The 23,141-nt window shown below is 50.5% G+C and overlaps 6 protein-coding genes across 7 annotated transcripts; 5 read left to right on the top strand and 1 right to left on the bottom strand.

Moving 5' to 3' along the window:
* Positions 1-1,432: 1,432 nt before the first annotated feature.
* TrAFT101_008730 (uncharacterized protein) lies at positions 1,433-2,925 on the top strand. The gene has a single exon (XM_024907921.2). The coding sequence runs from the start codon at positions 1,743-1,745 to the stop codon at positions 2,445-2,447; it is 705 nt and encodes a 234-aa protein (XP_024761846.1). The 5' UTR covers positions 1,433-1,742; the 3' UTR covers positions 2,448-2,925.
* Positions 2,926-4,177: 1,252 nt separating this feature from the next.
* Positions 4,178-6,562, top strand: TrAFT101_008729 (uncharacterized protein). The gene is made up of 2 exons (XM_024903720.2): positions 4,178-5,043; positions 5,098-6,562. The coding sequence occupies exons 1-2, from the start codon at positions 4,627-4,629 to the stop codon at positions 6,370-6,372; spliced, it is 1,692 nt and encodes a 563-aa protein (XP_024761847.1). The 5' UTR covers positions 4,178-4,626; the 3' UTR covers positions 6,373-6,562.
* Positions 6,323-10,782, bottom strand: TrAFT101_008728 (uncharacterized protein). Of its 2 annotated transcripts, XM_066128413.1 has the most exons (5): positions 10,245-10,782; positions 8,290-10,094; positions 8,133-8,222; positions 7,771-8,065; positions 6,323-7,716 (listed from the first exon to the last, which is right to left on the bottom strand). In XM_066128413.1, exons 1-5 carry the CDS (start codon positions 10,282-10,284, stop codon positions 7,010-7,012), a joined length of 2,937 nt encoding a protein of 978 aa, XP_065984531.1. In that variant the 5' UTR covers positions 10,285-10,782; the 3' UTR covers positions 6,323-7,009. The 2 variants fall into 2 exon arrangements, with proteins under 2 accessions (XP_065984531.1, XP_065984532.1); XM_066128414.1 differs by having other exon boundaries at positions 8,290-10,782.
* A 4,173-nt stretch (positions 10,783-14,955) lies between these two features.
* TrAFT101_008727 (uncharacterized protein) lies at positions 14,956-16,915 on the top strand. The gene has a single exon (XM_024907922.2). The coding sequence runs from the start codon at positions 15,351-15,353 to the stop codon at positions 16,389-16,391; it is 1,041 nt and encodes a 346-aa protein (XP_024761849.1). The 5' UTR covers positions 14,956-15,350; the 3' UTR covers positions 16,392-16,915.
* Positions 16,916-17,515: 600 nt separating this feature from the next.
* On the top strand, positions 17,516-20,145 carry TrAFT101_008726 (uncharacterized protein). The gene is made up of 3 exons (XM_024910949.2): positions 17,516-18,015; positions 18,075-19,457; positions 19,515-20,145. The coding sequence occupies exons 1-3, from the start codon at positions 17,859-17,861 to the stop codon at positions 19,925-19,927; spliced, it is 1,953 nt and encodes a 650-aa protein (XP_024761851.2). The 5' UTR covers positions 17,516-17,858; the 3' UTR covers positions 19,928-20,145.
* A 322-nt stretch (positions 20,146-20,467) lies between these two features.
* Positions 20,468-23,125, top strand: TrAFT101_008725 (uncharacterized protein). The gene has a single exon (XM_024907923.2). The coding sequence runs from the start codon at positions 20,831-20,833 to the stop codon at positions 22,916-22,918; it is 2,088 nt and encodes a 695-aa protein (XP_024761852.2). The 5' UTR covers positions 20,468-20,830; the 3' UTR covers positions 22,919-23,125.
* The last annotated feature ends 16 nt before the right edge of the window (positions 23,126-23,141 follow it).

Below are 23,141 nucleotides of genomic sequence, written 5' to 3'. Positions count from 1 at the left end.
GCAAGAGAGAGCCGACGGATGTCAAAAGTCATGGACTTACATGCAGGTTTGCCAGCATTATGTACATGTCTTCTCGGCATAGCTTTCCGGATCCTACGCATGACGACCTCTGCCCGTCTAGGAAAGTAGCCGTGGGCCTGCGATTTGTGGTTGTTTTCTGCCCGTTGATATAAAATAAAATACTGCTACTAGTAGTAGTACGCTGGTACTAGCACTTGGATTCCGCAAAACCAATCGGGCTGGCCGCGTGATGATGATCCTTGATCTTTTCCCACATAGTTTAATACCAACTCTGTCCGTTTGAAACGTCACTAACGACGTCAACGGCAGGTCAACACAAAGCGTACAAGTAGAATGTTCGGTAGTATTAGGAAAGACATACAGCGCACAACTTGCCCCTTCGAGGCCACTATCAATCTCCCCTTTTATTTCTTTCTTTTTCCTATAGTGGGTATCAAGGAGTCTGGCCACATGGAAGAATTATCATTGGTAGTGGTGCATGAAGAAAATTCTCCGTGAAGGAAAAAAAAAAAAAAAAAAACATTTCATCTGCATTGCTCCACCGTCAACTCCTTGTAGTTGCATGGAATCGTATCGATTTGGGGGCTACGGACAACGACAAGAAGCCGATGAATACGGGAAGAAGAGATGGGAAACGAGGTAGTGAAGCGAGAAAAGAAAGCCGTGAGATGTAGAGTAATCGTAGCTTTGGATCGAGTAATCAGTAACGAGCAAGTGGAATCAGAGGTCGGCATCTAAACTTGGAGAAGGAAAGCACGGAAGGCGATGGTCGATCTTGTGGTGTTTTGGGAAAACGCTAGGGAGGATATTCCACTTTGGAGAGCTCTAAGCTGGAGCTCCGGACTAGGTAGTCACGAGAGTTGCCCAAGTCATCCATAGCATCTATACTCCATACTCTGGAGAGGCAATAACACCACTATTATGGAGCAACACTGATTAGCTCTCTTGCTACGGAGCAGCTATAGAGGCTGGACTTGTCTTGGCTGACTCGAAACTAACTGGGCTAAAATAAGGGCAAAGTTTATTAGCTGCTACTAAGATCGGACCCTCATCTGAGTAAATGCGCATGCATGAAGCCACCCAGATGCTATCAGATCGTTCTGGAATAATGCATTCTCTGGAGCACCGTCAGATGAGGCAGAGAAACGTAGAGGAGCAATTGTGCCGGCTGTGGCTGTGGCGCCCTGGCGGCGCAAATGGAATCAAGTGCTGCCAAACACCGCCATGATCAATGCAAATCGGAATACGAGCTGATGACGCTGCCAAGTGCACATTGCCGATCATTAAGATGTGGCGTCACATCGGCACTTTTAGCCTCGTCTGCTACTGCTGGCTAGGGGCCGTTTGGGAAGGCCTGCTCCCCTAAGCAGTATAGGCCAACGGTCTCTAGCACGCTGCGATGGCGCTGTGCTTTGGGGCTACTGGGGGCCGGTTATGGCGGGGGAAGGCGTGGCAAGGCCAGCTCAGTGTCTTTGTCGGTGTTTCTTTGTTTCTCCTCCTCCCTGCTTGCTGGTCTCGGAAGATCCGCCGGCCAGATGACATCTGGCGATCGTGGAGACGGCCAGCTGCGTATATAACTGGGCAGCGTCGCCCGTTCGCTGGACCAGAACCTCCTCTTCCTCCAACAGCCTCGACAATCCAAGCCGCCGCCTCCAACAAGAGCCACGCCAATCAAGCCTTTCTCACAACATCAACGCCAACACAACCAACTTCTTTTCAAGATGTTCTTCACTGCTGCTGTTCTTGGCCTTGCCGGCGCCGCTGTTGCCGCTCCCGCTAACATCGTGCCCAACTACCCGCCTCACCAGCTGTCCACCGGCTTCCGCCTCGTCGTCAACGTCACCGACAAGGCGCTGGATCTCAAACCCTCCGTCCAGGGCCTGTACGTCGACAGCATCCACGTCGGCGCTGGCCTCAACGTGGCCGGTGTTGGACCCAAGGACACGTCCAACATCTTCTACCAGAACGGCACCGCCGCCGAGTACCGCTACGGCAGAGCCACCACCATCACCGACGAGGCCACTCCCCTCTCTCCCTTTGGCCTCTCCCTGAGCAAGAACCCCGGCTCTGAGACGCTCTCCTCCGCCTACATCAACGGCGGCGCTGGCACTCCCGGCGTCCAGATCTCTCAGTTCCCCGAGCCATACCTGTTCCTCACCCCCGAGACCTTTGTCATCTGCAACACCCCCCTCGAGTACTACCAGGGCCGGAAGTTCCTCGTCGTCGAGCAGGCCGCCACCACCGTCAGCTCCGACGGCAAGATCGAGAAGAACATCCCCGCCGGCTGTGCTCCCGTCCGCCTCCTCCCTGAGTGTGCTACTCTCGAGACCCTCCCTGCCGGATCCTACGCCAGCCACGAGTTTGCCCTCGAGACTGGATGCTACGCTGATGTTGCCTCCATCAACTGGAGCCTGTACGGCCCTTAAACGTGTGCTCTTTCTTTGCATTTAGAAGCGAATACCACCCATCTTATTGATCGAGCTTTGTTAACGGCGTTGGAAGCGACGGATATAATGGTGCTACAGTGCTGAATTGCCTAGATCTAAAGGCGTATAAAGTAATGTCTTAATATACACAGTAATACATTATACTACCTATATACTCTTTGTATTTTCATTTCCCCCTCTCTTTGTAGATAGGTAGTCTCACATAAACTGCATTGATTGTATGCTTTCTGTGCCTTGAAATTCGGCCACTCGGATGTAAGCTCAAATGTGGAAACGGTATATTTCCCATTTCGGACATCAAGGTTTACAAGGGTTCCAAAGAGGGTTAAGAAAATGCTGCCAAGTCCTTCCGTGCCCCAATGACGTGTAAGTAGAGCGATACAAGTTTGCATAAACTCCATGTAATAGCCGGAGGATGTCAGATCTAGCTTCGCCTCGGTTACCAGCTGAAAATCCCTGTGCTGTCTTTGCTTCTACAAATTACATGTATCTGCTAATTAGATTTTATTTCGGTTGCTGTAATAAGTATGCAGACTTTGAACGGCTTACATATAGAGACTGCACCGGTAGAGAAAGCTTCACGTGCACAATATGGACTGAAAACACTGACGTCTCTCCAATAGACTCAATATTATAGGCGTGGCCAGCTGTATATACGTAAAATCACTAATTAAACGCCTTCATAATACCATGTATACATGACACTATAAAATTCCGTTTTCGTTATTCAAGAGTAGAGAATCACGGGGGCATTCCGCCCATAAACAATGACGCAGACTCCACAAATATGTCATCACATCCCAATTGCCTCTCATCATCATCAACATCTGGTATGGATACGGTAGGAATGCATGCCGTGTCTGGGTCCATTTCCACAGCAACCTTTCTCGCCCGTGGTGGCCTTGGCGGGTATGGCTCAAGGTTAGAAAATTTGGGTTTATAAATCTGGATGAAGCCTGCTCTCGAAAAAAAAAAAAAAAAGGCTTGAACTTGTCTAAGACAGCTTTGCGTGAATATTACGGGGTCATTTAGGTCGGTGATCGTCTGGATGATGGCATGTTGTAAAAGTTTAATCTCTGGTCTAAGGGAGCTGAAAATTAACCGTACTGGTTACGGAGTGAGAAATAGCAGTTTTGCAACAGAGAGCGGGGGACATGCTTTGGCGCCACCAACGTATTTATCAATATCGACCGTCTGCACGCCCAATTGTCGATTCCTACAGGCAATTAAATCCGCGGCTAATGATTCCTAGAGCTGGCGAAAATCTGTGGCCGGCGAATCTACGCCGTAGCTCTGTTCTCTCTGTATACTCGAATGCGGCAACGTCACTCTGTGAGTAGAAGGATGCGTCAAGACCCCTCGTTAGAGACGGTTGTTTTCTGTAGAAATTATACATATTGCGTGCTATGGAGCGTTGCTAGAGGACCTGACAGCTGTATGCTAGCAATTTTTCTTAGAATTAGACAAAATCCAATAGAGACAATTTTGGACGATCAAACTTATTACGTTGATCAAACCCTTTAGGCTGAAAGGCAAGACACTACATGTATGCGGTATGTGAACGGTTATATCGGCCGGCCATTTGCCCGCCCTTGTGACTGGGGCAATTGTAAGCGGTTAATGAAAGTAACCTAAAGAAGCATCTCAACACGGACACGATACATGTATCCACGCCTCTTTCTTTATGCATCTTGACTTGTATATGCTTTTGCCATCCTCTTCCATATATGAATATTACGAGATGCTCCCTTCACTGTCTCACTTTTCTTTACGGCCTGCTTCAGCGTTACAGCAATACAGAGTTATGCCCGCACCGAGACCCTTTTCACAGCAGCTCCTCCATCGCGCCTTATCCGCTACAGATGCCCTAATTCCAGTGCCCCTCAGTGGCCGCGATGCTTTCCCGCGGCAAGCGACGGCGCCCTTTAGCGCCATCAAAAGGCCCTGGGCTTATCTTGATAGCGATAGCGATGGTGCTACCCCAGCTTCTGTGCTGCGCCTCGATCCGGGGAGCTGAGCTTGTGCTCCGTAAGCCGGACCGCATCAGTCAGCCGCGCATGCGCAACTCCTCCCTGCGATCTGCTCGGAACCAGCCTCCTGCACCGTCCTTTAAAGCGCATCCCCTTCTTCGCCTCTCCTCGCCATCCTCGTCGCAAACATGACTCGCCGCGTTCCTTCTGGTCTGTCTCTCCGACAACAAGCTTCCGCCTATTCAACCACCTCCGCTTCTTCTGTTGCCAGTTCATCAACTGCTTCTCCGGCGCGGATCCCAGCGCCAAACGCTCCAGCCCAGGCTCTCGCTTCCTCAAAGCACTTTGTCCTCGCAGATATGAACGGCCGCCCGTCTGTCGATAACCGCGCCTGCATCAAGTGCATCGCCAAGCTTTCGCCCAGCGAGATCCAGCAGGTGAACTGGCATATCGACGAGGAGAACAAGTGCCGACTCTGCGGCGTGAGGGACCTCAAGCCTGAAGCCTTCACGAAGCCCTTCCTCGACTTCTTGCGCGAGAACCCCACCGTCTTCCACAGCGTTGACTACTTCAAGACGAAGCTGAATGCCTCTGGCTACGTAGAGGTATTTGCGCCCGACGACTCATCCCACATTTGACAAAAGCTGACAGCCCTATAGCTTCCGGCGCGCGATTCCTGGGCCAACAAGATCCAGCCCGGCGGCAAGTACTGGGTCACGCGCAATGGCAGCTCCATCATCGCATTCGCCGTTGGCAAGTCCTACAAGCCTGGCAACGGTGTCGGCATGATCGCCGGCCACATCGACGCCCTCACCGCCCGACTCAAGCCCGTCAGCACCAAGCCCAACACCGCTGGCTACGTCCAGCTCGGCGTCGCCCCCTATGCCGGGGCCCTCAACCAGACCTGGTGGGACCGAGACCTGAGCATCGGTGGCCGAGTCATTGTGCGCGATGAGAAGACGGGCAAGACCACCAGCAAGCTTGTCGAGCTGGACTGGCCCATTGCCAAGATCCCCACGCTGGCGCCGCACTTTGGCGTCGGCATGATGGGCCAGAACAACCCGGAGACGCAGGCTGTCCCCATTATTGGACTGGAAAGCCCCAATGGCGCTGACGCAGAGGTCCTGGGCTCCGCTGGCTCCTTTGTCAACACCCAGCCGCCCAAGCTGGTCAAGCTCATCTCCAAGCAACTCGGCATCACATCGTACGACTCCATCGTCAACTGGGAGCTCGAGCTCTTCGACTCACAGCCCGCGTCCGTCTTTGGCTTGGACAAGGAGTTCATTACCGCAGGAAGAATTGACGACAAGCTGTGTTCATGGTCTGCTCTTATGGGTCTTCTGCACACTACGGAGCGTGATGACGATAGCTATATCAAGCTGGTGGCCCTGTTTGACGACGAAGAGATTGGATCTCTGCTGAGACAGGGTGCTCGCGGTAACTTCCTCCCCTCTACAGTTGAACGCGCCGTCGAGGCTCTCAACCCCAGCACCTACGGCCCTGGCATCATCGGCCAGACCTTTGCCAAGTCGTTCCTCCTGTCTGCTGATGTTTCCCACGCCGGCAACCCCAACTTCATCGGCAACTATCTCCCCGAGCACATTCCTAAGCTCAACGTCGGCCTGGTTGTCTGCGGCGACAGCAACGGCCACATGACCACCGACGCCGTCTCATCCGCCATCATGCACCGCGTTGCCGATCTCTGCGGTGCCAAGCTGCAGGACTTCCAGATCCGCAACGACTCGCGCAGCGGCGGCACTGTTGGCCCCATGTTGTCGAGCGCGATGGGTGTCCGTGCTGCTGATGCGGGTCTGCCGCAGCTGAGCATGCACTCTATCCGTGCTACGACTGGTTCTCTGGATCCTGGCTTGGGAGTGCAGTTCTTCAAGGGCTTCCTCGACTTCTGGGAGAAGGTTGATGGCGAATGGGAGTAAATTTAATTTTCTTTTGTGGAAGAATAGATGGACTAGATAAACAGTATATATATACAGGGGACTTGTTAGCCGGGGGATGTAATAAATAGATGAGAGAGAGCAAGTAGAGGGAGAACTACCTAGACTTTGCATGTCATTTCAATGACACACTTAATAGCCAATAGATATTTTGCAAAACAATCAACTTTGCGATATGATTGAATGCTATGACTCAATGTCCTTTCCTTTCTCTTCTCACACCAACCTCCTATTACAATTTCGCTTATGCGTATATACCATGCATTGATCAGATTACTTCCTTCACTAACTAACCACCATGCACAATATTCCTTTCCATGCCGCCAATCTTGTTCTCCTTTACCCAATCTAAATTACCGCGAATATGAGCTAGCCTAAATTCTATCGTCGTCCAAACATGTACTCCTTAACAAGAAGCGTATAACACCACCCCGTTCATCAACCCATCTCGCATGCCTTATTATAATGCTGTCATGTAGCTCATCCATTCATCCATGCATGTTATGCTATGCAGCTTCAAGACGAGAACAATCGGCCGCAAAAAGTTTGTTTTCAACTTAAGGGGGGGGGGGGGGGGGGGGGGGGAAGAAAGAAAGAAAGAAAGAAAGAAAGGCTAGAATCAAGCGGCATCTCCACCATCCCGGTGCTGTAATTCTGGCAAAGTAGCGGCGTCGTCGTCGTCATCATCATCATCGTCATCATCGAAATCGTCGCTTTGGCCACCTACTGCAGTCACATCGCTGACCTCATTGATGGGCTTCCGCTTCTTTTCAAAATCTTGCTTATGCGCCTCAGCTATCACCCTAGAGAAGCTTCGAGTAATACCAGGTGAGGGAAGATCGGTGCGGCGCCGAAGAAGACTGCCGCTGGGAGGCCCGGCAACAGCGGTGGAGCTTGCAGAGTCGTAGAAGCTGGGGTGCTCTGCTGGCTGCGGCTGCGGCGGGGGTGGCAGTCCTTGAGGTTGTATCGTAGGGCTGGACTCGGTACTGGCGCGCTCCATTAGGGGTTCAATACGGTAAGGTAGAGGAACGTCGCGCGAGGCCTTGTACTGGGCAACATTGGCGCAATGCTCGTTTTCCACGCGGAGAAGAGACCATATGCCTCGACGGAAGACTTCCGCGAAGCTGACCATGAACGATACAGTGGTTGAATGTTGGAGGTCGTGAGTAAAAATGGCGTAGAATATCCATGCAAATCGTAGTATAGGGTCGACAGCCATAATAAAGTAATAGACCCAGCGGTGCTTCAGAGCCAGGATATCTCGAAGGGCAGTGTGCCTGCTCTGAGGCTGAAGGAGGGAAAAGTCCATAAATAGATCCCAGATGCCTAGATCATCTGTCAGCACGCTGGTATGGGAAAGACGCAAAGAGGGCAGCTCACTAGTATATACACCGTTGATGGTTGAAAATGTGACAAACAATGCAAGATTTGAATGAGTTTGGTGGATGCGATAGAGAGATAGACAAACGTAAGATAATATCGTCGCAGTATATTTGCCACAATTTACCAGATGTGGGAAGACGTTGCGTGTGTCTCTGTACCGCCGAATACACTGGAGAAAGCGCCATATTGCCGGTAAAGTTGTGAAGAAGCCGAGCAAGCGAGAACTGGTCGAGTTGCATTGACCGGGATTCTCCCAGTGGTGGGCATACAAACAAAAGAATAGCTCCACATTCTATCGTAGCCACCAGTCAGATATTGATTACCCTATGATGTTTTGAAGATGGTTTTTGCTAACTTACCGCCATCGAATAGGTCAAAGAGCAGTACATATCTCCAAGAAAGAAATCACGAAATTCTACAGGGTATAGCCCGGACAAGAGGAGACGCCACTATCGAGCGGTTAGCATTGCTGGGCAGGACCCTTTAACGTTTTATCGGGACTTGAAGGCTACTAACATGCGAATATGCAAACCACCTGCGGCTCTTGTATGAAAGAATGGGGAAGGGGAGTAGAATGATGAGGACGCTAAGGCCGATCAAAACAACGGGATAGTAGAGGTACATGGAATCGTCTCCATATCTGCTAAAGTTTACCCACATGGTGACCCCAAGAAGTAGGAGGAAGAAAGACGGGAATTCTGCCAATTGACGCCAATCGAGCATACTTCGTTGGTCAAATTCAAAGATGAATTGATAATTGACCTTGTTCCGCAGCCAAATGCTGCAGTTGATGCAGAATAAGGAAAAGAGCATGAGCATGAGGAAAAAGCCGCCATATATTTGCAACAGGTAGCTCGTTTGAATACGAATTGTCGGGTTGTTGTCATAAAGTAGCTGAGAACCGTAAACGAGACCCTGTATGGTGAAAACAGCACCCGTGCCAATGAAGAACCCATTGAGGAATGAGCTCCCTGACTCGTCCTTGGGTTTTCTATGTAGTTTGCGCAGCTTGCCAACCGCAAGCTTCTGGTTTCCGCGCTCGAAATACCGTGCATAGAGATCCTCAACAGCCTTGATGTGGCCTTCCAGAACATCGCTATTGACGAACCAAGCTTTGTTAACCTTTTCATTCATGTAGCGCATCGGAGGCCGAGCGTTGACGGTTTTGTCAAATTTTTTGTTGAGCTTTCGAAAGGCTGTGCGGTTAAGCATGGCGTATGATTTGAGAAGCTCCAAGCTGCGATAGAACTCTTGCATTGCAAGTTTCAGTTTCCGCTTCGCTGTTCGATAGGCCACCTCTTGGTTTTCCGGCCGCCGCACGTAGTCCATCCGGCCATGTGACCTTTCCCCAGCCGCCAGATGTGGTGTTTGGGGCATGCTCTGGAAGCTTTTGGAGTTTGGCCCTAGCGGGAAGATCTTACTCTTGAGAGGGTGCACCCAACCATTTGACTTATCGGGGTTGCCTTCATGATTCGACAGCCGGGAGAGTGATCGGCTGGTCTCCTCGTTGACGATTTCTTGTATACGCCGATTGCGCATTTCATGAAGTTGTTCTCGCAGCATCAACAACCGATGCCCAGCCCGGTCCTCGTTCTTCTTGTAAAAAGTCTCCACCTTTTCCAGCTCTGAATCCATGAATTCGTAAAACTGCTGCTCTCGTTCTCGGACAAGATCAAGGCTTTGCCGCGCAAGCCCGGCTATTCGGCCAGAGTCTTTAACGCCAGAAAAGATGCGACGAAGCGGCTCATCATGAGCGCTGGGCGATGCCAGAGGCGGGAGTGTTTCAGAGCCTAGAGGGCCGGACGAATTTGATCTATGGAAATTGAAATGAGCAGATTTTTTAACGGGGCTGAATGACTGTCCGACGCCCGGAGATGATGATGTCGTATACATCGCGGGCGCCGGCAGCTCGAAGTCGTCGTCGTCTTCGTGGCTATCACCATTCACGACGGTATTGTGGTCGTCGTGCTCGTCACTCTGGTGGCCATCCCGAGTCAACGGCCGCGAGTGTGCAGCAGGGGCTGGCACGAAGCTGCCATACTGCAAGCCGTTGCCATGGCTGGTCAAAGCCTCATCTTCTGCCTGCTTCACAATCTTCACCGAGTCTTGGTCCGTAGCCCCATGCCATCTCGAGCTTGCAGGAGGATCGACTTGGTCCCCGGATTTGGGAGACTGTGGATCTACAATTGAGAAAAAAGTGGGCGTGCGACGAATTGAGCTTCGTGTCCGGGGAGTAGAGCCAGAGGTTCTCTGAATGGCCGAGGCGATGGCTTTGATGTGTTTTTTCCCAGCCTTGTAGTTGAGATACTTGATTCGCCACTCTGTTTGGGTTGGCGGAAAAGAAGTCAGCGGTTGGGCCTCATCAAAGGCTGGCTGCACAGATCAGAAGAATCAAAGGGAATAAAGGGGAATCCAAGCAGGGCTCAGGGCAAACAACGGCAATGCTGATGACAAGAAATGGGCATTCTTACCAGGAACTGCCTCCCGCTCAAGCTCCTTTGCGAACTTCATGGTTGCGAGGCCTACGCCGTCAGACCGGGGCTCTCCAGCATGCACGGAAAAGTCTCTCCCGGCGCAGCGGCGACATAAAAATGCACGTCCAGCCGGCTTGAATCCGGGTGCCCAAGCCCTTGCCGCTGCTTGACGGAATGTCTTGGATACACAGATCCAGGCACCGGAATGAGGTGAATCTGCAGCGGGCCTGTGAGAATCCGCCGCGACAACACGTGCGAAGCTGCAGTCTCGAGAGCTTCGTGCTGGGCCCGCTTTTTGGTGTCTCAAGCTTGACGTCAGGGGCGCTAGAGAGCCAAAACAAAATGAAACGCTCAAGGAAGAGTTAGCGAACGGGTTAGCGCTATGGAGTCGTGCTGGTGACGCTCGAATGTCTCAATTCTTTGTTCGACATGTCCTGATCGCCGGGTAGGCATTGAGATGCTGGATGCTGGCAGGTGAGCTGTGCTCCTGCTGCTCTCTCTCTATAAGTAAAATTATCACATCTCACTAGTCTGCCATCTCGCTTTAAAGAGCGGTGGAGAAAGGGAATGCTAGTGCATTAACCCCCTGATATTACCAGGCGCATGTCGCTGTTCCCGAGCGCCACCCCTTCTCCTCAATCCTAACTCAGCCGCAATCCACGCGCTACTGTATGAGCGGCTGATGCGCTTTGCCAATAAATTATATAAAAGTATTAGAGGGCGATTTTGTTGTCGCTTGATTTCGGAAGACGATAACCGATCGGATAGTAGCAAATTAAAAAAAAAAAGGATGCGAGCAAGGTGCAGGGAGCAGGTATCACTTGGGGCGCTGAACAAGGCAGCCAGCTCGAGACACGGCACTTTCAGATTTGAACAAGGCGCAATCAAGAGTGTCGAGTTCGGGAGCGTTTGTTCCAAAATCCTTTGGTCTTTGAATTGATGCGGCCCCGTAACACCTATACGTTTGCCAATGGTCGCTGCTCAGCTGGATATAAAATCCCATGATCTCAACGTATCATGAATATAGGTAGGGACATGTGCACTTTAGATCAACCGCTGCAAAAAACAATCATAAGCCATTAGAAATCGCAGCTCGAAAAGGGGAGAAGAAGAACAATTGTGTAGATACAGGACCTAGCAATCGTTCATAAAACCCACATCACCAATATGTGTTCTTACGATCATACCTACGTGCTTTGCCCGTGCCCAAATGGGAATTGCAAGACCCCCAAGATCCCCAAGGGAGGATTTGAGGTTCAGCCACACCAAAATCTTCGGGGAGACAAAAAGGGCCATTACAAAGAAGAAAAAATTAGTATCAAATATAGGTGTGACGCCTGGGAGGACGCACAATGGATTAGGACGGATAAAACTCCCATAATATGCGATAATCATACAGTGGCCCAGTATCTGACAGTGGCTAATCAACTTTGCAAGGACTGTCGATGCAACTGCCAACAGGATACCCAGAATCAGTACAACTGTCAGCAGGTCACCCAGATGACTGTCTAGCACGACCAGCTCCCCTGTGAAGGTCTTGTGATGCAGTTAATAAAATAAATTAGACCAATCGTTCCAAATTTCAACGGCCGAAGAGAGGTGCTGGGGAAGCTTGGCTCAGGCAGGTGTCTTGGCGAAAGATACTACCGGGCCAAAACGGAGTTCTACGCTGCTTTTCCGTTGTGCAGTCAGATTACTTCGCTTCGGGTTAGTTTGCCAATGTACTTGGGAGTTGGGAATGGGAGTCGCAAATGGAAAGCAACGAGAGGCCAAGATTGGAAACATATCAGTGTATGTATGACTATATGTAATATTCAGCATCATTTTTAGCAACCTGGTTTTATCATACAGAATGCATAGGTAGAAATGAAACGAATCTCCTACCAGGATTGTCTTTTTCAATTAGTAGGCATCTACCCATACAGTCCGTAGGTAGTTTAAGCAATAGCCGCTTGGAACAGCAGAAAAGAATAATTACTTATTTCTCTTAGGAATGTAAAACCCTTTAAAGTTGTCGTGTGGCTGAGGCACTTGGAGAGTGTCCATTTCCTGTCTAATCTACGCATCCAATACCACTATTTACATGTAAAACGTAAACGTCAAATACTTTGAGATATCGGGTAATAAATTGGGGGCGGTGACTATGGGCATATCCCTTGCATTAGCCTGCTACGAATCAAGTTTTCTGTCCTACCCAATGAATTGGTATTTCGGCGGATGAACCCGCGGCCCCCAATAACTGCCTACCTATTCCTCCGAAGGTAGTTCCACGCCGTTCAGCGCAACGCTTGTTGTTTGGCAGAGGTGGTGTAAGTTGGAGCCTTGCATAGCTGTCTAGACGTGTCCTTTGAGCTCAGTTTGGCACTCGTCAACTGGAAAAACAGAAAGACAAAAAAAATCAATTACGTCAACCCACAGTAGACTGTCCATACACTAGCTGTGTAATGTAACCCGTGGGGATAAGAGGACAAGTGTGAGGACGGAGCAGTGATACCGCATGTGGTAATGGTACCATAAGAGCCAGCCTATCTACATACCAAGTGGTACTAGGCCTAGGATTAAGAATACTATCACAGTCCAGTGATAAATTGTGCGAGGAAAAGGTCTATCCTCCCTGTGTAGTACCTAGACTAGTATGCTCGTAATACTTAGTAGCACCTGTATATGTACGCTATATGCACCAACAAACAAGGAAACATCCATGCACTGGCAAGGGATGCGAGCAAGAGCCTGATTATTAGCCCAAATCGCCAACAACTCGAGTGGATGACTCTGAGCTCGTGACAGAGCATTCTTTATGCCGCATGGAGATGGGCAAACCAAGTCATTTGTTCCTGGAGGAGCATGGGAGCTGCTCTCAACCCCTTACAAGAATGTAAACTATGTCTGCTGGGATGCAGCATACTAATGCCAAGAGAGCCAAGATATTCGAGTATTACTCCACAATTATAGGAGCGAAATATATTTCCCACTTCGTTTCGTTGCGAGAGACAGAAAATGGCCCGGCCCCACAGCTGTGAGATTCTATATCCCCGCGATTTTGAAGCTCTGTCGTCTGCCATCTCCACTTGTGCGGTGTCTCAATTGGGGATCTGCGGAAGGAATGGATGCGGCGCCGGGCAAGGAACTCTCCTGGAATTTGTGAGCCTCGCTAGACGATGATCCGTATACCGAGAAGAGGCGGCCCGAGTGATATCGTGCCGCAAGGGAATGACCGCCGATTCTTTACCTTTGGCAGCCACAAGGCACGGATGTGCTCCGAGCCGAACGAGTTAGTAGTGTGATTAGCTGTACAATAGCATATACCATATACGTAATACCTACCTACCTACACGCAGCGTGTTCCTGGATGCATGTTCCTGTCATCACGCCGTTGCTGCGCTGGCCACTCCAAAGCTTAATGAGATCTGACTGTGTCTGGGCGCCCCCGTTGGAAATCGTAAGACTCGTCCTAATCAGCACACACTTGCGCTAAATCTCTGCAGGTGACAGCCGAGCGCGGCAGCAAAGATCTAGGTACGGGTGCGCTGGATGCCCGAGCTTGGGAGCCGATGCTACGCCTGTGGCACTGCGGAGAAGCAGTCCGGGCCTCTCGCAAGGGCCAATTGATGGGAGTTCAACTTGCTCCTAATTCCCGGCGATGCCGGTGACATCAGTGGTGGAGAGATGCACCATGCTCCACTGAAGAGCGCAGAAGAAGGAAAAAAAAAAAAAAAGAGGCTCCTCCACAAAAAATGGAAAGACGCCGGCGCCCTGGCAAGGCAGATTTCATACCCTGATGGGTATTTGCCGAGGCGTTTTTCCCTCAGATTTGTTTCGCTTCAGTTATGACATTGAAACGCTGGCAGGCCTTAATCAAGAGCCCCTTGATTGGATAAATGAAACGGGGGAAATTTGGTTTCGCCCAATTGGGAAGTTATGCTCTTCTGGTTGTCTTTTTTGGCTTTTGAGAAGCGTGGGATGGCATCAAAGCCAAACATGACAGATGCAGCCGAAGCACGGAAGGCAATTTATGTGAATCACGCTGTTGAGCGGCTCAAGTTAAAGGTAAAATCGTTTCATGCTGGCTGCTCGGCAGTCTGACTTTTAGCGAGTGCAACGTTATTGTATCGTACAGTAGTATCGACTCCTGCAGTCTTCTGCCATATCAACGTCAGTGCCAGAGCCTTATGTGCCCTATCCCCTGTTTGGCTCTTTCTGGCGCTGTGCCATCGGATCAAATCTCGAGCCTGTTCCCACGCCGAGGAAGCGCCATGCTGTAAGCTCGAATAGTTTACCGCTAATGAACACGCGATGTCGCAAGCGGGCTGCATACGTTTCTCACCATGGGGCAGCTAGCCAGAGGGGCCCCTCTGTATACTCGATTTCTCTCTTCTCGCCTCTGTTTGTCTATCGAGTGTTCCGCAAGCCATTGAGGGGAGCAATAGCTGCCAATCCGCTGAGCCACGCTTGCAATGCAGAAAAACTGTTCAGGCCAGTCTCCTGAAGCCCGCTGGATGATTCCATCGTCGCCATCTGGTGCCTCTCGCAGCATCTTGAGAGGCCGCAGGATTGGAATGCACGAGTAATCCTTGCCCGCCAACGCCTGCAGCCTTTCCCCTCCCCAGGCCCGCTAGCGCGCCATCACCCCCAACTGCACAGGCTGGTTCAGCTGGCTAGAACCTTGCGCTTAGGTGCCGTTCTAGGCTCTGCGGTGGGACTTTGCAGCGCTAAGTCGCCAAAGTGCATTGGCTCCACGCAAAGTCACATCAAATATCTCACCCTCCCTCCCACTTCTCTTCTGTATCTTCTTGCCATGAATCTGCATCCTCTTTGTGCGGCAGCTCTCTTCTAGCCTGCACGACTCTGGACTGCTGTTCTCAGAAGCAGACTATACCTTTTTGTTTTCTTTTTGGGCCGGACCCTGGCGGCCGGAGACGTCAGCCTCGCTCGGGAACTTCGCTGCTGGGACTCCCAACAGCCGGCATCTTCCCCCACTGACCGCGGATACTGCAACACCACGAGCTCGACTTTTCTCTCTCCTGACGGCTATCGCCAAACGTCAACAGGGGAGAGAAGAGCTCGCGTCTAGGCCGATCAGGCTACCGCTTGCCGGGCAGGAAAATGGACCAGGGAGGCGTCTATAGCCACTCCCGCTCGCGAACAACGTCTTCCAACGTCTTTCCAGCGCAGCCTCAGCACCCCCCGCCCATGCTTTTGTCGCACCAAATGTCGAATCAGCAGTTCAACAACCGGCGATCGCCCTCTGTCAGCACGTTCAGCAACTCGAGCATACAGCCGCCCGCTGCGTACCGAACCTCGTCCAACTCGGACCTCCGACGCTCCATCTCTAATCGCTCCTTTGGACAGCCCCAAGCAACCGGCTATGTAGCTCTCCTGCGCAAGCAAAAAGCAACAGTATGGTGTGATCGCGCCCAGTACGAAGACCCCAGGCTGGCCGCCCAGCAGCGTGCTGCCAAAAAGCGCGCCAACTTGGAGGTCAGCGGAGGGAGCCGAGGGGCTGGCTCAGCTGGATCTTCGTCAGGTGGCCGCACGAGCACGGGCATTAGCGCAACCGGGAAAGTCGCCGCCAAAATCCGCCATCACGGGAAGACGCCTGTGGTTGGATATGCCAACGAAAATCATGTTGGTGTTGGAGGAGTGCCGATGCGCCTGAGCGCCACCGAGGTGGAAGGGGAGAGTAGCGAGGAAGAGGACAACTATGCGTCGCGCTCGCACCACCGCAGGACGGGAAGTAGTGGACGAAGCAGCGTTGGTAGCAGTAGTCGCCGCAACGTCTCTTACCGAGCCTCTTCAGGCACTATCACCGGAGCGGGAACTCAGCCTGGACGGAGATGGAGCCCCGGCGATACTCCCGAAAGGGCCGGAAGCCTGGTTGAACAGCCCGAAGACACCATGCCTGTCATCGACGACAATGCCAGCGGTAGAGCTCAGAGCACGCATAGCGGAAGCAGCGCTGAGCGCGCTGACAACGTTGGCGAGCTGGGAACGGCCCCAAGGCTTGCGAGCAAATCTCTGATGCACTCTGCCCTCACAAGAGAAAAGAGCGTCAAATCACCTGAAGAGCTGAAGAGACGAGGAAGCGTGGACGAGCGAACAGCCACTCTTACATCGCAGCGCCTTTACATTGCCAACCCCGATTGATAATCATCGATTGGCGGAGAGAGGAAATCGCATATTCAGCATATACCACACCGTTCCGTGACGATAGATCGACGCCGCCTCAGCCACCTTCCGTTCGCTATGTATTAATCACTGTTAACAGCAAAAAATCATTCGCTTTTGTTTATTATGTTCTTTTCTATAGCTTTATTACTCGCATTGTTTGGCGTTTGGATATGTTCATACCAATTTGAGCATGGAGGAAGGAATCTACAGTCGCTAAGGAGAGCCGTTCTGCTTTGGACATCTCGAATTTTTTTTTATTATCTAATATACTTTCGCTTCTGAAATTAAGCTTGGCTGGCTGAGCGAGGCGGCGGAAAGCATGGATGACTCGGGAGAGAAAACAAAAACCGTATTTTTTGATATGCCCGAGAAAGGCAGTTGAAAAGAGAATATAGCATGACGTAATGGTTAATAAATAATAACCTCTCTTATTTTCCCTTCCATCGGGTGATTTTTGACGAGTATATTCTCTCGTAAGGTGTTGAGAGGGGTTTTCCGTGGTTAATTTATTTGCATAACGTTGTTTTGGTAATTTTGTCGTCATCCATTCCTTGAAGACGGTGCACGGCAAGCATCACTCTTTATACCGGTGAAATTAGAAAACGCAGAACAAACACAAAGTGGCTTTAATTCATACTAAATAAGTACCTTGTTATATTAATAAATGTCTACTCTCTCGGATGAATAGTGATATTAGATTTTGATAAACCTCGGGGTCTACGACGGTATGGTAGGCAGATCCAGCAGTCGAAAAAGCAGTGTACGAGTAACGAATACCTATATGTACTCAATTTGCCTCAATTTACGGAGTATGCATGGACAAATTAGCATGTCGATGCTGCTCGTGATCTCTAAAGCCACAATATGATAAACTCTTGCGACAATATCACATGCTCTCAAGTGTCTTACGCTATTCCATTCTATCACAATTCACTGTTACAGAGTATGGATGGAGTGGTGGGGTTGGTTTTAGTATCGACTAGAATGGTAGGATGCAAGCCTTTGGTGCCATCTCTCCGATCTTTAGCCGCACTAGTTAGGACTTCTCTTTAGCGATTAACGCGTGGAAGCGCCAAATTTACGCGTCTTTAGTCTCTAGAGCCATCGCGACATTCAACAATCTATACAACCTCGTCGTTGCACAGTGCCGCCTTTGCCACCAATCCTCCGCAGTCACACAATTGCTCCTCCCCTTGTGTCCGGACCCCAGGTGAATACGGCTTCTGTGCTTTATTCTCTGGACAATTTCTGGGCCTAGATTGGTGCCTAAATCTCGCCTGCATCGACTAATCTCGAACCTCTCCCCTCCTTTTGCATGCCCGTGTCATTGTACATGCAGCGGCACGGCGAATGCAACACCAGAGCTGTGTTTTACTGACCAAACGAATACAAACGCTTTCTTCAAAGTTTTGTCAAGTCTTCTAAACCACGGAACGAATAACAATGCCTCTTCTGGAGGTATCACATAACGTCAGAGAGTCAGAATCCTCTGGCCGAAAGAGAAATCACGATGAGTTCTCTGCTGAGCCAGGCAAAGTTGAACTGGCGGAAGATGTTAAGAACATCCCGCCTGTGAACATCCAAGAACCTGAAGATGATTGTGAGTATTAAGCCAAGAGCTCATCTTTATTTCTAAGACGGTACTGATATGTGTGTCAGCCGCCCAATGTCCATCTTCTCCTTTATCATCTCCAGCTCTATCAGAAGCAGGCGACGATACGCTATTAGCACAAGATCTATTCTCACTGTCAACATCACCAGAAACTACGAATCAAGAGACATCAGGAACATCCGCGCCACAATCAAGCTCGAAATCTGCTACAAATGCCAATCCACCACCGAAACGGAAGCGTCTAACTCCAGCAGAAAAAGAAGCCCGGGATAAGGAGCTTGCCGAGAAAAAAAAGGAGCGCGAGGAGAAAGCATTAGCACAAGCGGCCGAAAAGGCTGCGGACAAGGCCAAGAAAGAGGAAGAAAAGCTCAAGAAGGAAGAGGAAAAAGCTGCTGATAAGGCAAAAAAGGAAGAAGAAAAAGCCAAGAAGGAGGAGGAAAAGGCAGTGCGGGCAAAGGAGAAGGAAGAAAAGCGAAAATTAAAGGAGGAGGAAGATCGTATCAAGGCTGACAAGAAGAGAAAGAAAGAAGAGGAGCTACAGCGCATTCAGGAGGAAAAGGATCGAAAGGCCAGAAGTCAAAAGACGCTAGGAAGCTTCTTCAAGATCCCTAGCACTCCTAAGAAGGTTGAAGGAGACGATGCGGCGAAAGATAATAGCCCCGCCAAGGTCAAATCATCGGTGGCAGAGGAGAAACCAACAGCCTCAGAATATTCAAAGATGTTCAAGCCGTTCTTTGTCAAAGCAAACGCCCGATTAGCACCAACGATATCACTGATGGATAAGGCGATTCAAGAAGCGAAATCAAAGGCCTTGGACGACCATATCATGAACCAGCAACAGAATAGCGGTGCTCCTCTCAAATTCGACCCTGTGGACGTCTTCTCCTTCTCCAGTCTCCCTCCTTCTCGCGGCAAACTACATCAGCCAGTCAGACACATTATGGAGACTGCATATAAGGCTGCACAAAACTCAGAAAAGAACGGCAGTGCAGATGCTAGCAACATTTTCACGGAAATCCGAACGGGGCTAAGCAAAATCCCATTGAAAGTAATTGCTTTCTCACAGGACGTGCGCCCGCCTTACTACGGTACAGTAACCTTCAAATCCTTTGCCCTCGGCAAAGGAAACATGTATAAGCTAGCGCGAAGATCCATGGCCCGTCGACTGCCACTGGACTATGATTATGACTCAGAGGCCGAATGGCAGGATGAAGAAGAGGGCGAAGATCTTGACATGGAGGATGAGGAAGAGGAACTGGATGATGAGGACGACATGGATGGCTTCCTCGATGATTCTGAAGATGTTGGTGTCTCCAGAAGAATATTTGCGGATACTCTACAGCCCGAAATCATAGGCCCGTGTTTTGAGGACCAGAATCGAAAAGGCCCAGCCCTGGCATTACACGACAAGAAGATGGAGTTTATCCATGGTGAGTTATCATTGGTATCAAGAATCCGTCTCCGGACTAAGCTAATATTTGTCCAAGATGGATTTGACATGCAATGGGACATTGACCCCTTTTCAACCAAATACTGGGAGCCAGAACCTGTTACCAAGGCTGCCAAGGGCAAGGCCGCAAAGACTGTCAAATCTGATAATGATGCCAAAGCTCTTCCGCCTGTCCCGACAAACGCGTTTGCCGCGCTGGGTAGTGCGAGTGGTTCGAACTCAGCCCCAGGTAAATTGGTCAAACCTGAGCTTTTGAACGACGTCAAGCAGGCCATTTTAGACAACAAGGCTCTTTCCAAGGTCGGCATTGTGGATTTTATCTTTCATCAGTTTAGAGACAGCGCTTCCCGATTGGAAGTCAAAAACACCATTGAGCATGTTGCGGAGAAGAAAGGTGTCGGTCGAATCAAGGAATGGGAGCTGAAGCCCGGCCACGAGATCTCGCTATGAGGCGATATGGTAATGTTTGGAGGTCGCGGGCAGCATTCTCGTGTTACGATTTGACGAAACCAACTTAGCATGGAGTTCTTTGGACGATAGTAGACTAAGCCAGTTATTTTGAGACTTCTCAAGCTGGCTGTGAGCTTTGGGCCGGGCTTATTTGTTTGCATGGCATGGCTAGAAGGGCGGAGTACTGTATTTTATTGACGATACAGTTTGGCATGTATTGTATGTAGGGAATAGCAAGCAAGGCAATTCTATTGGGGGCGCCGAAGAGCAGCCCCACCTACCTTCTCTTTGGAAGGAGATCCAATATCAAATTTACTGTCTCGCGGATGTGACTTTTTTTTAGAGTCCTTATTGATGGAGTAGCCAAGCCGCTGCCCTATCGTAAGTGTACCGTTGGTAGGATTCCATATGGGTGTGTGGATGACGCGGAAGCGCGGGGCAGGTAAAATATAGGCAGTTCGCTAAGGCAGGTCCTTGGACCCCCTGAAGCGCCGGCGCCTATTATTGTTCCGACTAAACCTTCAAACGCCTATTTTCTGTCTCTCTCTCTCTTCAATCGACTCTCACCGCAGCTTATACAAGGAATGCCAGATGATGAGGTGAGAACCTTGTTGGGACTTTTAGATCATTGCGATAACTTTTTGCGAAACTACCGACGCCATCCGATCACTTCCACAGCTCCTATCCGCCCTATCTCCAATTGTCCTTGGAGGGACAATCTATTACCGTCCTAGGAGAAGCGAGATTGCTCGCATAATATCGGAATTCGATCCCGACGGCAAGGCTCGCAATGTTACGGCTCGGTTTATGATATCTAGCGCCATAATTTAATATCTTTTTGCGTATCGGCTCCCCTCTCTCTACATCAATCGCTTGGCATCGCGACATGCCAAGTCGCCTGGAATGGAAGATCCCTGGGGTTCGCCGTGGGCTGCAGACTCTCCAGCAAAAATAGAGCTCCCAGCCGCGCCCCAGAATGCGCATTTCTCTGCCGACAGCCTTTTCCCTCGACGCAACTCTCGCTCGCCTGCACCGTCACGATCGCCGGGATTCGAGGACGACGATGCGTGGGGTGGGTGGAATGGCGGTGGTGCCGACGGCAGCGCCAGCGGCAAGGAGAGTCCTGGATGGGGGAGAAGTCCTGGGCTGCAGCCATTGCAGATGGCGCCGTCGGTGAGGTCCTTGTCGCCGGATCCCTGGAAAGAGGTGGCCTTGCAAAGATTGGACACGGCGACGCTAGAAAACGAGGAAAGAAAGCCAAGAGCGAGGAGAGCTTCTGAGACGTCCGGGGACGATCGAGTCGTGGATTCTGCCATCAGCCTTGGAGACGGACACCAATTACAGAGAGAGGATCATTTGAAGAGCAAGGATCCGGCCGTGGTACCGTCATTGGATATTGATGCTGCCGAGGATGCTTGGGGTGCTGAAGTGACGCCGGAAGCGCCGGCTCTAGACGGGATCCCAGCTATTCAGCTTGAACAACCTGACTCGCCTCTCGACGTCGAGATACCGGTGATTGACGTTAAGCATGAAGTGTGTGACATGGAGCCCGACAAACCGTCATTTACGACTGATGAATCCGTTCAGAAGGAGGATATAATTGGTATTCCAATTGGACTTGAAACGAGAGAGGAGCAGCCAATAGCAACTGTGCAATCGACTGATGATTGTGCAGTTGTTCCAGAACCGGAAGGTGGCCAGCTGCCGCCGCCTATCAAAAATGAGACGGTTGCAGAACCTCAGCACCCGCGTCGGGAATCGCAAGATGAAATTCTCGCGTCGCCAGCTGTAGGGGAAACTAAAGAGTTAAAACCGCCATCCACCTCTTTGCACTCTCAGCCAGCTGAGCAAGAGACACCCTGGGTGTTGAAAGATTTGGGTATATCATACCCTGTCGATCTCACCAAGCTTGATGACTTGTTTCCGTCGACGCCTGCTATTACGACTGAAGCAGAACTTGTTCCGGATGTTATCATAGACGACACCTTTGCTTCTAGCAGTGAGCGCAAGGCGTGGTACCGAATCTCTCGATTTGGATCAAAGAGAAAGCATGACTTGGGAGACGATGATAATTATGTACGTGTCGGCTGGTCCGGATCACAAATTCGAGATCGTACTACTCAGACTGTGAGGAGATGGATGGAAGAAGATTCCATCACTGGACGTGTGGTCCTGGGTAGACGCCTTGGTGGATCTGGCGCAGTCATGTTCAACTGGAATTCGACAGCACCTGTAGAGATTGGAGAGTTTTTGGGGAGGCATTCGAGAAATTCCTCAATGACCGTGAAGTCAGCCGCTCCATCACCTACCGCATCGTCATTTGGCTGGACGAGCAGTGTTCCACCCTCGCCAGCGGTTGCCAGACATCCCTTGGCCAATGAATTTCAGAATCTAGATGAGCGAGAAATGCAACCACCTAAAGAGCCTAAAGTCAACTCGGCTCGACAGTCGTTAGCTCTTGAGCCGCCGCCGCTTCATACACGGGGGCATATTCCCACACCTATTAAGATCCCGCCCACTCTGCCCATAAGCCAAGACGAGGATGGTGATGATGATTGGGGCGAGATGATGACCGCTACACCTATTGACTCACCATCTTTCACCGAGGACGAGGTAGCTTTTGGCAGCAGCCGTAACAGCATCGATCCCCAGTCCGCTTTTCAGTTCGAAACGGCGTTTGAAAGCCCCAGAGTTGCATCGCCAAAGATAGAGAAAGCCAGCAAGCGACCCTTGTCTTGGCATCTGGGCCAGACGCTTGCCAAGCCCTTTAAACGAGGGGCCAAGACACCATCAACACCACTGTTCTCCAGCCCGCTATCTAAACCGATGACGCCGCCCCAAGCCACGCCTACTCGCCACGCGCATACAATGTCTGCCGGTGCGTCGCCTATGCAATCTTCGCCGGTCCGACTTAGTTTGAGTGCTGAAGATGAGGAAACCGTGGCTAAACTTTTACGGGATATCCCGGATCTTACATATATGCTACGCTGATAGTGAATCGATATGAGGGCTGCACTCGAAGTTTGGCTACGCAGTTGTGATAATGATGTTGTAGAGTTTTTGGATCTAGAAAAGATATTTTTTGGAATTTACTATCGCATATGAAAGAAAGTAGCAAGGCGTATTTGGCTTATGCAAAATATTGGAGAGCATTGATTTGGATGGAACAACTTAGATAATCTTTAAATGAAAGAAGAGAAATTATATTCTAACT

The sequence above is a fragment of the Trichoderma asperellum genome, chromosome 5, assembly GCF_020647865.1.
Source record: "Trichoderma asperellum chromosome 5, complete sequence".
Classification (NCBI taxonomy): Eukaryota; Fungi; Ascomycota; class Sordariomycetes; order Hypocreales; family Hypocreaceae; genus Trichoderma; species Trichoderma asperellum.
The sequence above is the reverse complement of the archived record's forward strand: the minus strand, read 5'-3'. Positions and strand labels throughout refer to the sequence as shown.